This window comes from Helianthus annuus, chromosome 1 (genome assembly GCF_002127325.2).
Source record: "Helianthus annuus cultivar XRQ/B chromosome 1, HanXRQr2.0-SUNRISE, whole genome shotgun sequence".
NCBI classification, from domain to species: Eukaryota; Viridiplantae; Streptophyta; class Magnoliopsida; order Asterales; family Asteraceae; genus Helianthus; species Helianthus annuus.
Genome location: NC_035433.2, coordinates 106,941,034 through 106,955,536, shown reverse-complemented (window position 1 = coordinate 106,955,536; position 14,503 = coordinate 106,941,034). Strand labels below are relative to the sequence as shown.

Here is a 14,503-nt window from a genome sequence, read left to right as displayed (position 1 = left end):
ATTATGTGGTCCCATGCGTGATTATACCCCTGATCCAACGGTTACCACTGTCTCCTACGTGATGTATGATAAGGCTTTTTGTATGTTAACCTTACTCATATATATATATATATATATATATATATATATATATATATATATATATATATAGTGTCAGGTTCTAGGGAAAATAGTCAAAAGTGTGAAAATGGTGAGAAGTATTCTAAACCACAAAATCTTTGTGATTTTTGGCTAAGATTGATGTGGTGACATTTTTGTAAATATTGGGAATCTTAAAACTACAAGGAGGGGTGATATGGGAAGATCCAAAAAAAGGGTGCACATGTTAATCACATGTCATTTCCACCATCATATCTAAACGTCCATAAGTTTTTTATACGTGATTATTTAAAAAAAATTACACCATGAATTTAACAATTTTTATCTTTTCAACGAGTATACTACCGATATACTTTAAAAAAAAAGCTGGGTTTTTATGGCGTTTTCAACTTTTTATTATGAGGTTTTCAACTCAGTTTTTTATGACGTTTTTCTGAAGTGTATGTTTTATGACATTTTCAACTGGTTTCTTCGTGGTGTTTTTCTAATTAGGTGTTTTTATGGTGTTTTCAACTGGGTTTTTATTAGCGTTTTTCTTAAATTGGTGTTTTTATGGCGGTTTTCAACTGAACATTTTATGGTTTCTTAACTGGGTTTATTATGGCGTTTTCAACTGTATACTTTATGGTGTTTTTTTATAAATTGGGTTTTACATGGCGTTTTTAAATTGGAGACATTATTTTGTGTGTTTTATAGCGCTTATTTTGGACATATTTCATGGCGTTTTCCGAAAACTCCATAAAAATACCCACTATCACGAACACCTAGTTCATGTCATTTTTTAATTTCAAAATAATGACAATAGTATACTCGTTGGAAATATGTTAAAACACTCGATTTTATTGTTTTTTTTTTAAATAACCACGTATAAAAAAAGTTACTAGAGTTTTAAAAAGATTGTGAAAGGTGCATCGGCATGGTCTTTGGTATGTGGATTGACTTTTTGACAATATTGTCATTAGTGTAAGTTAGAACCAGTACGATATGTCAATACTAAGATCGTTCTTACCGTTTTCACAATTTTGACTATTCTCCCAAAATTCTGCCCCTGTATACACACATAAACCCACTAAGTTAAAAGGGTATGTATACAACACATTAATACAAAAGAAGGGAATGTTCAAATGAAAACCACTAGTTATCGCAAAAACTCGAAAACTAACTTAAAAAAGCCTAAAAAACATACCAATTTTTTTTGCATACCAATTTTCGCTATTTAAATTATATAAAAAAAAATTTCAAAAAAAAAAAAAAAAAATTGTAGTACACTTGTGTAATAGTACACATGTGAATTATTACACATGTGCACTACAATTTTTTTTTTGTTTAAAAAGTTTTTTTTATATAAAAAAACTAGCAATTTTAATAAAAATTGATTTTTTTTTTGTGTTTTTTTTAGGTTTTTTTAGGTTTTTTTTAGTTAGTTTCAAGTTTTCGTGATAAAAATGGTTTTCATTTAAACCATCGCCTAAGAATAACTTTTATATAAATAACGTTGACAACATACACAAAAATAGGACATAAAATTAACAACTAATTTCCAATATGTATAAAACTAGTTAATGTCACCGCCCGCGTTGCGGGGCAATGGCCAAATAATTATCAATCAATGAAAAAAACACTATTATAGTTTTGTTAGTAAAAAAAACTAAAACGATGACAAGACCGTAGTTCAGAGCTCAGGGCAAAACTGTAGCTTGTAAGGATTAATGAGTGAGTTTTAGAAAGCTCCTTGACATGGAAAAAAAATTAAATCCAATCAACTAATATAAAAAAACACTTTTATAATTTTGCTAAAAAAACTAAAACGATAGCAATACTGTAATTTGAACTGAGGGCAAAGTTGTATTTGTTGACTTGGGTAAAATCGTAATTTGCCAAAAGTTAAAGTGATGACAATACTATAAATTTGAACCGGAGACAAAATCGTAATATAACTTTGCACTAAGGACAAAATCGTTATTTTAAGCTGGGGACAAAACTATATTTTTAATTTGAACTCGGGCAAATTGAAAATTTTGAACTGATGGCAAAATCGTAATTTTGAATAGGGGGCAAAAGCATAGTTTTATTTTGAACCGAGCAAAAACATATTTTTAAACTTAAGGCGAAATAATAATTTTTGAAAGGGGCGAAAATGCGAAATCGTCATTTTTAGTTTGGGCGAAAGCAAAAATTTATTTTGAACTGGGGCCAAAATTGTAGTTGTAATCTGGAGAAAAAATCATAATTTTTAACCGATGGCAAAATCGTAATTTCGAGCGAGGGACAAATATGTAATTTTATTTTGAAGTGGGGACGAAAACATAATTTTATTTTAAATTAAGGACGAAATCGTAATTTTAAACGAATATAAAACAATAAAACTGGTGGTCCAATAGGGGAGTGCCAACCAAAATTAAAAATGAGTTTTTGAACCGAGGGCAAAAGCGTAATTTTGAGCTAGGGGCAAAATTATAATTTTATTTTGAGCTGGGGGCAAAAGCGTATTTTTAAACGAAGAACGAAAACGTAATTTTAATCTGGAAATAAAATAGAATTAAAAAAACGTTGGTCCAATGGGGGAGTGCCAGGCAGCTGCCTGGCACTATTCCCCCATCTTGTAAAATGTATAGATGTAAAATTTTTATCACGTTTATTAGGGTTGAATTATTTATAAAATTCTCTACGTTGCATATACACATTTTTCCAACCAACTGCACATTATGTGACAGATCCAATATGCGGAGATGCAAGGCATAAATATATACTAATATTTTATTAAATCATATACTTTTTATAGTTTATTGATACAATGCACAACATGTATGTGTTGAAACATCAAACTCTATTTATTTTTTAAAGCCTGATCTGCGATTGGTGCGGGATGGCTAACGAGTTTGTGTATCAGCTCTTGTGTCATGTATGGTAGCTCATTCGTTTTGGTGGCATCTTTATGACCACATTGTGGTAAATTTAGAAAACGAGGAATGCAAAGGAGTTTGAGAAAAGGAATACGCCGATATCAAAAGTTTTGGAAGAGATCAAAGGAAACGCGTTCCTATGGTTTGGGGTCGTTCTAAATTCAATGTATTAAATTGTAAGAGGTGGTGCGATTTCAATTTACGTTATGTAATCTTTTAACTTTGTTTGGATTTTTCAACTCCTTGTCCGCTCGATTTCTATATGTTATGTTATATGGAAGTTTTTTTTTCTTTTAAAAAGAAAATTAATATCCTCATCAAAAATAAATAATGAATGATAGGAGCCATTCTAGGGTAGCTCACTTCATAGAGGCACATGCCTTTAAAAAGGAGGTCTCAGATTTTCAAACCTGGAAAAAGAGAATAATTTAGGATTATTATTGTGAAGGAGTCATTTGCCGTTGCATAATGTTTTATGGTAGTTTAAAGAGAGAATCAGTAAATTTAGTTATAGTTTTTTTTTTTTTTTTGAAAGGTGTGAATTATTCGTGAATGTCGGGAGGTCTAGCATATGTTGTCTTAACAGAGTCCGCGCTAGAGAGCCCACTCGTACAATAGATCCCCAATTTAAACCCCTCAATGAGAAACCCCTATCACTCAGACTCGAACTTGAGACCTGGAGAGGGAAAACTCACCCGGACCCACTATATGTGGAACTTTTTTTTTGAACGACTAATTTCTTTAATCCTTGTCGTCTGTGAGACTTGAACACAAGATCTTCCCCTTCCCAACCTAAGTGTTTTAAAGACTTTATCTTTGCCAATGGACTATCACCCCATTAGTCACTATATATGGAATTTAAATATTTGTTGTCACCACTAGAGCACTAGCGGTGGTTTAGTTGTAGTTAATAAGAAAGAGAAAATGAATTTTGTTAGTTAGACTAGTGGGTTTGGGGAAGCTCATCCCTATGAGGATGGGCCGTCACGTCAGCGCCACGTAGGAGGGACTTGCAGGGGATGGATCTAGGGGGGGTGGAGGATGGAGCCCCACAACAATTAAAAAATATAAAACTTTATTTGATTTTAGAGAAATGAGAGACAAATATGAGAGAAAGAGAAAGAAAGCAGCCCGTCATCATCGTCTTCTGGAAACCGGGTTTCACACGACGGGACGAGGGGGCGGTGTGGGGGACCGGCGCCGGGCTTCGCCGGGCCTAAGCCGGCCCCCATACCGCTTGCTCTTATTATTGGTCAAAACTAATTAAAATGTAATAAATGTAAATAGAAAATAGAGTATATTGCATCACGTTTTAAAATCATATTATATCAAATTCCGTGCTATTAATATAAACGCATTAAAAATCCCAGAAGTAAATGCACCCAAAGCAATGAAAACAAACAACAGTCGTGACTTTTGGGGATATTATTACAATTTGGGGTTCTATAATCTTGTTAGGGTTTTCACTTTTCAATTCAATGCAATGCAGTTTAAATACCAGTCGAATTCCCATCATTCTCAAATCTCACAACTCTTTCTTCACACACTACATGTTCTCCCCCTTAATCTAAATTAATCTCGCAAATTTTCATGGTGTATTACCCTTATGGGTGATTTGTTCATGAATCCTGATCCGAACCAGACACCTGTTGCTGACCCATCACCACCGTCAACTCCGGCGACAACCCCACCTGGGTTTGGTCTCTTTTTAGCCAATCATGAAACCCCACGTTGCCCAATTGAGGATCGGATCAGGTTTGCTGTTAGGGTCAGTGCTAGACAACCTCAAACTAGTGTTAATGAACCAGTTGTTGGTGTGAACACTGGTGTGAACACTGGTGACAGGTTTAAGAATCACAAAAGGGATATAACCCATGTGGCAAAAGCATTAGGGATGGATGTTGATGGCAACAAGACTCATGATGGGATGTTGTTTGATTGTAATATGTGTTTAAAGATGGCTAAAGATCCGATCTTGACATGTTGTGGTCACTTGTTTTGTTGGGGTTGTTTTTATCAGGTTCCGTATGTGGATTCAGTTTCGAAAGAGTGTCCTGTTTGCAGTGGGGAAGTGATTGATTCGAACGTTACTCCTGTTTATGGGAGTGGGAACGGGAAGGATTCGGGAGGGATGCAGATGGGTTCAGGAGTGAGGATTCCTCCGAGGCCGCAGGCACGCAGAGTGGAGAGCTTTGCAGAGGAAAGTTCGTTTATTAGTTCAGTGGTGGAAGCAGTTAGGAGGATTAGAAGTGCTCGGGAGAATGCGGATGCAAGTTCAATTGTTGTTCATGCATCAGAGGCCCAAATGAATGCTGCTGGTAGTACTGGTTTGCGGTTGGGTGGTTTAGCAGCAGATGGTGATGTTGAGGTTGATCGGGCTGTATCTGGCTCTAGGAGGAGGAGGAGGAGACGACGATGAAGGTGATGATGTTGTAGTAGTTATAATCGAGTAATCAGTATGCTTAGAAATGTAAACTGATGTGGTCTTTAGATGATGAAAATGGTATATGATATACTCTATTGGTATAAAATCTCTGTTTTTTTTCTAGATGTTCATCGCTTCTACTTGCATTTGGTACGTTATTGCAGCGTTGTGCACAGATGGTTGTAACGTCTGATTCTTGGTTATTGGGGCTGTGGCATTGATACATAGTTGAAGTGATTGTATCTCAAATTCTGTTTTTTCTTCAACTTATTTCAGGATGATGCGTTCTGCATTAGGGCGGATGTTTTGACGTGAAATGTAATTTTGGGATGTTTGGCTGTGTAGAAATGGTAATGACTTCAGGCTTCGACTCCTCATCGGGCCTAATGGACATGGCTGAACCAAATGTGTAAACGCATATAAAGAGAAAATCTTTATATGTTATTGTCATTGACAATCGCCAGATTATTCGACTACCTCCCATCCACGTCACTAATTGTTCACTAGTAAATGTGTTAATTAAATAACTAAGTAAGTATCGCGACATTAGAGTCGGGGGTGGTTTTGATCATAGCATGCACTATCGCTCATAAACTCCTTAAGTTACTTATTCAAATGGTCTTGATATATTCTTTCGTTTAACCTCTAACATGGTCTTGGTAAAGCTTTCATTTATCCCCAACATTGTGTGTATCGTCGCCTCAACTTTTGGTAAAACATTTCTTCGGAATGCTTTTGCTTCTTCTCTCCGTTGTCTGCTGAAACTCCGCATCTTTGTCATTTGTCTTTATTAGAAAGTAATCTACAAACATTAGACAAATGATTAGCAATTTGTTAAGATAAAATATAATTACATTATATAGAAATATACATCTATAGAAAAACGATGAGAATAAGATCTCCCCGTGCTTCAATTGTGGGGATCATGGGTAATAGCATAGCAGGGGTCATGATGGACCCAAAGCTGAGGAGGCAGTTATGACCTGACCTCCAACACTCTACTCACACCGTTGTGGATCGTCAACATAACTTCCGATGAGCTTGGTGTCAATACATAGTTTTCCGCATACAGTTGAGAGTACCTCTCCTACGATTTATATAAAAAAAATGAAATGAGTTAGTTTATGAGAATTTCGACAACATAATGGCTATAGATTGAACATTCTGATTACATGTGTCTAAGAGTGGCAACCCACACAATTAATACTATGATTAACATTCAGCAAGGTAAAATAAGATAGTATAAAAATAAATATACAATATATATTAGGTTCCATAAACACATTGTCAATAATTTGGTCCCAACATATCTTTTAAGGATCCAATGTACCATAAAACACCTACACATCTAAAGGCCCTTTTCACAGGCCATTTGTGTGTGTTTGATCCGGTCTCCATACCGATATCGCATGTTAAGACACCATGTATGTTACGCCTCACACTTAGGGTTGTGTCCCAACAATAAAACCCCTACACATACTCCCAATCGTTGTTAGAGTATAAAAACTAAATATGCAATAATTATTAAAATAAATTGATTACATAAAAGTTGGCTAAACCCATTAAACCTTCCAGCAGCCATTGATCTTGATAAATAGATGGATCAGATTGAAAGTAACATTTTACTTTTTGATTCTTATTATTTTAAGTGAAGATGGTAAAAAAATGGGTAAAATGAGATATGGGGTTAGATCAAAATGTCTTGAAAATAGGAGTTGCATACATAAGAAAAGTGATTACATCAAACTAGCCATCATAACCTAGAAAGTTTATGTAATCTAGAGATAAAAAGATTGCATCATATCCTTAACCTCCATTTTTCTTCTTTCTTTCAAAATCCAAAAAAAAAAAACCATGTGTGTGGATGGATGTTTGAAATTTAGTAATACATCGATTTGGTAATCGATCACGTTTATTCTTCTCTATTTGTGGTTCGTCGGCTAATAGTACACGGTTCGGTTTCAAGTGGTGTAAGGGGGTGCCTCTTAAGTCTAACATTTTTATGTGGCGCGCTTTTTTGGATAGGTTACCCACAAAGACGGCCTCGTTGAGGAGAAACATTCAGGTGGACAATCAATTTTGCGTCTGGTGCGAGTGCAAGGAGGAAACGGTTGAACATTTGTTTACAGGTTGTGGTATTTCAGCGAGAGTGTGGCATGGGATTTCTAGATGGTGTCGAATCCGAGACATTTTTGCTTTTCATGTTAAAGATTTAGTGGATATGCACGAGTTAAGCGGCGTGTCGGGGAATAAGAAAATGGTGCTTCACGGGGTGATTATAATTGCGTGTTGGCGCTTGTGGAGGCTAGGAACGACAAGGTTTTCTCGCGTAAGGAGCCAAATGTGGTGGACATCATTGCCGATATCAAGATCTTGGGATTTCTTTGGTACAAGCATAGGTTCAAACAAGGAGTGGTGGATTGGGATAGATGGTGTAGTTTTGATGTAATGTAACTGTGGACGTTTGATTTTTGTGGTTTTCGGCTTGCTATTTCCACCTTGGTGATAGCTTGTCTTGGTTTAGTGGTTTTAATGCAAGTTATTCTTAAAAAAAAAAAGTAAAGATACTATTAAAGACGAATGAGGACATCGACGGAGATTTTTTCTCTAAAAGAAGATGAAACAAACTGAAGAAATCATCTACAAGGTAAGTATGGATTTCCATATTAGGCGGTCAATCTCTGTTGAGACAACATTGGGTTTTGATCTACTTTCTGATATGCCAAATATTAAATATTTAGGGTTTTGATCTACTTTTTTAGAATAATATTTACCAGGTTTGCGCTTATGGGTCTTCGTTTGTCTGGTATCGTGTTTTTTATTAGGGTTCCAACTCAGCTTTTTAATAAAGATTATTGATTTGTATACATTGTGGGTGTGTATGTGGTGTGGAATCTTGTTTCTGTATAGCATTTTCATTTCCTAATTTATAAGATTTATTGTTTGTTTCTCATTTAGGGTTTTTGTTAGTTGATCATTGCATGTGCTATAGCTCATAAAGTCCATAAGTTGCTCATTCAACCGATTTTGATAAAGCTTTTGTTTAACCTCTAGAATGGTCTAGGTAAAGCCTTTGTTCATCCTCTAACAAACATTGTGTGTAACGTCGCCTCAACCTTTGGCTCTTCTCTTCGTTGTCAGCTACACATCCACATTATTGTCATTTGTCCTCATTTGGTAGTAATCTACAAACATTAAACAAATGATTAGCAGTAGTAAAGATAAAATATAATTACATTATATAGAAACATACATCTATAGAAAAACGATGAGCATAAGATCTCCCCGTCCACCAATTGTGGAGATTATGGGTAATAGTATAGAAGGGGTCATGGTGGACCTAAAGCTAAGGAGGCAGTTATTACCTGACCTCCAACACCCTCCTCGCACCGTTGTGGTGTGACGCTCGGCAAAATACCGGTAATTCCGTACAAACAATTATTACATTATTATTTTTTGCATACTTGACTTAGTTTTATTTAATTAAGTCTTAAAATTCTAGGATTATACAAAATAATATCGTTAAAAGATATCGAGTTCGCTGCATTGTGAAACAATATAAACTATGTCCTAGACAAAGTAGTAGAAATTCGAACACACTATTCATGCCAGAACTAGTCGCGGTACAGCTTGACACGACAAAAACATGACTTGGAAATATGTCCGCAACGAATATTACATAAAAACATAAGTTGGGAATAACTTACAATTAATATGTTCCGAAAAAATTATATAAACACTAAATTGTCTTGTTCGTATACAAATTCAGCATTTTTGCAGAAGTGTACAGCACTCTGAAGAACCATACAGCAATCGTCCAAAATCCAAAAATAAATGTTAGAGTTAATTGCCAAAATCGTCCCTGAGGTTTTGGCATGTTCGCCATTATCGACCAAAATGACTTTTTTGTACCAAATAGCCCCCCACGTTTGTAACTTTTTGTCATTTTCATCCAAATGCCTAACTGGATTAGAAACAACCGTTTGAACCAGCTGATTTTCTTAATTTACATAAAGTCTAACCATAGTTAGTAAGCTACGTCTGCTATAAATAGGGTAGCCCCCACCCCCTTCTTCTTCTTCTTCTTCATACATTCGTGTCTGGTCTAAACCAGCTGATTTTACACCAGCACACACACCAATCACGCCTTTGATCGTCACACCATTAACAAGGTTTTTGTCTACTCCACTTTCATCAAATTCTTCATAAAATTCATCATTTATTATATATAAAATAATAATAAAAAGTGTGTGCCACGTGTCGAATAATGTTACTCTTTCACACCCCATCACACTCCTCCCTTTTTTGCACCACACCATTTTGTGACGCGTGCTTACGTGGCAGACACATATCGAATAACGCCACTCTTTCATGCCCGTCACTCCGTATAATGTTGGATATAAGATAAAATGGATAATAAACGGGGACACGGTGATTATATTTATTTGCATTTGATCGTAACTGAAAGGCTGTGTGCAAAAACCATTAACTTTTTGTTTAATATTAGAAAGCAAATTATTGTACAAATATACTCAAAGGCCATTCGTAACAGGTGTTATACAGGCATGAAAGGGTTTGATAACGCTCCTAAATGTTATAGAGACATGAAGAAAGGGAATGAGTAACATAGAAAGGGGATGGGAAATTAGAGGTCACAGATCCATTCATGTTGATCGGCGTTTGAACTGGACTGCAGGTTGGCCCATTAATGATGTTACTGTTAGCAATTGGGCTAACCCCCAAATAATCACATATTCACAATGCAACGAGCATCTTTAATTTCAGTTAGGCTTGGGCATATCGGGTTTTTTTATACCCGGAGTCGGTTCCTAACCGTACCCGGTGCTTGAATGAGTTTGAATGGAACCGATCCTGTCGGAACCGGTTCCAGTTCCTACCCGGTTTAGGACCATGTATACTGGAACCGATAGGAACCGATTCCGGGTAGAGTTGTAACCGGTTCCTCGGAAGAACCGGTTCCTTCGGGTAATTTTCAGAAAAAGCTTCAACACCTGTTGGAATCGATTCCAACGGCTATAATGTCGTTAGAAATCAATTTATTGCCATTAAAACCGGTTTCAACTATATATATAACTTACAACTTCAAATATAACTTACACCTACTCCAAAAATACTTAACTTATACCTTCTAATCTATGTCTTCAAAGCTCGTTATGGCATGCAACGATGAGGTTATTATGGTTTTGGAAACCAAGAGAAACCCCCAAGTTTGGAAGCACTTTGATTTGTGCTTAATGAGCGATAGCCACGAGATGGCACGGTGCAAAGCTTGCGGCAAGTTCATGAAGGCTACGACCAACTCGACGTTAAAAAACAAACCAATCGTCATTGTCCAGTTACAAATGTAACACCCCGTGTTACGGAAGTTAAAGTCAAAGTCAAGATTGAAGTCAAAGGAAGAAAATATTGCTAATTGCGATCTGTCACTCCTTGCTCAACTACTGTTTTGACTTCTTTGACTTGTAATTGATCTATCTTATTTTGTCGCTTTAGTTGTATTATGTGGAGTACTTATTAATAATCGAAGTTTAATCGCTATTTATCGCATGTTTTATCGCTAATCGCATCGCAATCGCATTCGTGCTTTGAACACATCCTTACCAAACGATGTCAATCCAATCGAATGGCCATCCGATCGGATGACCATCCGATCAGATGACCATCCGAACGGATTGACATCCGATCGAATGGTCAACTGATCGGATAGCCATCCGATCGGGTTGCCACTCGACACTCATCACTTTGCACCGTTTTACGCGCCGCTCATCGTTATTGCTATCGTTAACTGTTCAGGCTAATCTCTCAGCGCTCCCTTCAATCCAAGACTGTGTTTACTTGTTAAATGCAATCTGTGAGTATACCTGAACCCTTTTTGCTTTACGCACTTTTGGGTGTTACATACGTTACTTATTCTAAATCACAATTTACACATAACGCAAACACTATTTATACGCTGACCGTTATTGCATGCTACGTGTTATTCGATGAATGCTTGTATGTTATGTTAACACAGTGATTGTTGCCTGACACCTTAGCAACGATAGTACTATAGTTTGGACTCAGCACCTGTTGTGGGCAAGGGTTGTTAAGGGCTTTACTTCACATGTCCCAGTGGGGATATGTGTTGCGCATTCTACAACTCGCAGTCACGTCTGTGCATATTTCTCTGTTGATAACCTACTTGCCTTCACTTTGTACATGTTACATGCTGGTTATGCGTAAACGATTTCGAACTCTATTATACTATATCAAACTTGTATGCTCACCTTTACACAATGTGTATTGACCTCTATTTTAACGTATGTGACAGGTGATTAGGATGTTTTGCTGCTATGTGGAATTCAAGCTAGGTTGGAGTCTTAGAAACAAACAATTAAATGAAATCTGAGTTGTCGAAACAGTATTTGGTTTTTGAGACAATTATTTGTAATAATGTTTGTTTAGATATGTTGTGGTATGGGACATGACGTTTAATTATCTGGTAATGAATAGTTGTTATGGATACTCATGAACAATCTGTTTCGCTCAGTGTCACGCCTCGATGATTTCGCCATCGGTTGGGGTGTGACAACAAAGGCGAAGAAAAATGAAGCCGGTGAAGCATCCGGAACGGGTTCTTCGAATGTTTAGTGTGTTAAGTAATGTAGGATTTGTAGGATTTAGTGTGTTTTATGTTAAATAAATGTTTAGTGTTATCATGTAATGTAACCGGTTTTAATAAAAACTTAGTGTTGTTGTATGAAAAAACTTAGTGTTGTTGTATGAAAAGCGTGGTTGATATCATGTAATCCACCGGGTAGGAATTGGTTACGGAGGAACCGGTTCCGGGTAGGAACCGGGTACGAACCAACTTTTTTATAAAAAGTGAACCAGTTAAGAACCTATGGGTTTTTTTTTAACCCGGAACCGGTACTTCAATAAAGCGGGTAGGAACTGGAACCGGTTCCAGGTCGGGTCTACCAGATCGGGTTTGGAACCGGTTATTATGCCCATCTCTACTTTCAGTTATCGGTTTGACATAATAGATTCAACTTATTATTTTTTTTGTTAATAGTAAAATACTAAAACGGTCCCTGAGTTTAGGCAATTTTTGTCACTTCAGTCTAAAAATGAAACTTTTTGTATCTGGGTCCCTTAGGTTTCATTTTTGACGTAAAATGATGATTACACCCTTCATTTAAATGAGGAAAACGACAAAAACGGGAGAAATTAATAGAAAATTCTAACCTAGTTTGTCAATTGGATGAAAACGACAACAAAAATGCTTCATTTTTGGACTGAAGTGGCAAAAGTGTCCTAAACTCAAAGACCATTTTGGCATTTTACATTTTTACTCTTTTGTTAATTATTTTAGAAACTATGCTTTAACATCATACCCGAAGTGTCAAAATCAAACCCGAAGCCCGGACGATTGTAGAGTGTGAGTTGGTCTGCAATTTTTTTGGGTTGGTCGATTCAGAATGGCAAATCAATCTCAAGTAGGACCGAAATCATTTTGGGCTACTCAATTTCATTGGGTCAGTGGTGCTTTTGGGCTGGCAGTGCATAAACTCAACAGTTAGGCATGTGGTGCCTTTGGTCTGGCAGTGCATGAACTCGTATGTTGGGCTTATAATTATCTTCCAATTGACATTTTGGAATGTTGACTTAATATAAGTGCATATTGATTATACACTTTGGATTGAAGTTTGGGCAGATTCGTAGAAAGCATAAAAGAAAGAAAAATCTATACAACTCAGTTCTATCAAAATCAAATGATAACCAATTCAAAACTATTTATAACAATTCAAACTTTTAAAATTCAAATAGAACAATTCAATCTTTCAAATAAAAAATGCATAACTAAATCGTCCTTCAATGTTCCAAAACATATACTAGTCCAATACCCGTTTGTCCCCAATTATCATCCAAACGTCAATGACCCGATCTTCTTATTTATATCTAACTAGTTTTATGCCCCGCTCGCGTTGCGGAGTTTTAGGCCGAATATTTCTTAACCAATTAAAAAAAACATTATCATAGTTTTGCTAGAAAAAAAAAAAAAACTAAAACAATAGCAAGACTGTAATTTTAAGCTATAGGCAAAACTGTAATTTGTCAGGACCAATGACCGAGTGCTAGGCAGTTGTCTATTTGACACAAATAAAAAATACATCAAGTCAATCAATTAAAACAAAACACTTCCATAGTTTTGCTAAAAAAACTAAAACGATGGCAAGACTGTAAAAAACTAAAACGATGTCAAGACTGTAATTTTTAAACTGGGGCAAAATCGTAAATTTGAAATGAGCGGAAAATCGTAATTTGTCAAAAGCTAAAACGATGACAATAATGTAATTTTTAACTGGGGCAAATTCGTAATTTTAAACGAGAAGTAAAATTATAATTTGTCCGGGCCAATAGGGGAGTGTCAGCGAGCAGCCTAGCACTATTATATGGCATGCTGCCTGACACTATTCCTTGGCACGGACTTTGTATAGTATATATAAATGAATTACTATTGTTGGCAATTCAAAAACTTAAACTCAATGTTATTAACAAATTAATAATCACTCAGTGAAAATTACCCTTTGGAAGATCGTCAAATTTTTCTAAATCTTGGATTTCGTTAATTTCCTTTCATGACTTGAGAAATACCATAACAATAAGAGGGGGTAATGATCTTCTATATGAGTCAAATAGCCGTCGACTTGTGCTAAAAGCCAACTTCAAAGCTATCATTGAATTTGAGATTGCTAATATAAACATACAATATCAACATGTATACATACTTCATCACTACCAATATATAAGACCATTCGTAGTTATAAAGCCCTTTGTGGGGCATTATACGATACGTGTCATGCCACGTCACACGGGGGCTTTATGGGGCGTTATATCACTAGAGCCCGTAGTCATAAAGCCCCTACCCATCATTACCTAATTATTAATTTTCAATTTTATTAATTAATTATAAAAACCTTGCTTGTTTGTGATTGGTCCAAACTTTGAAAACATCACCCATACCCGGCGCTATATGCATGGCGCCTCCCCCCTTTTTTTTGTCTCATAAAGC

At 36.1% G+C, this 14,503-nt stretch overlaps 1 protein-coding gene across 1 annotated transcript; it reads left to right on the top strand.

Annotated features, from left to right (window-relative positions):
* The first annotated feature begins 4,608 nt into the window (after window positions 1–4,608).
* Window positions 4,609–5,421, top strand: LOC110932962. The gene has a single exon (XM_022176211.1). The coding sequence runs from the start codon at window positions 4,609–4,611 to the stop codon at window positions 5,419–5,421; it is 813 nt and encodes a 270-aa protein (XP_022031903.1).
* The last annotated feature ends 9,082 nt before the right edge of the window (window positions 5,422–14,503 follow it).

Bases quoted from the DNA above. Each gene is read 5' to 3' on its own strand.
- LOC110932962 (XM_022176211.1), top strand. From the start codon at position 4,609: ATGGGTGATTTGTTCATGAATCCTGATCCGAACCAGACACCTGTTGCT.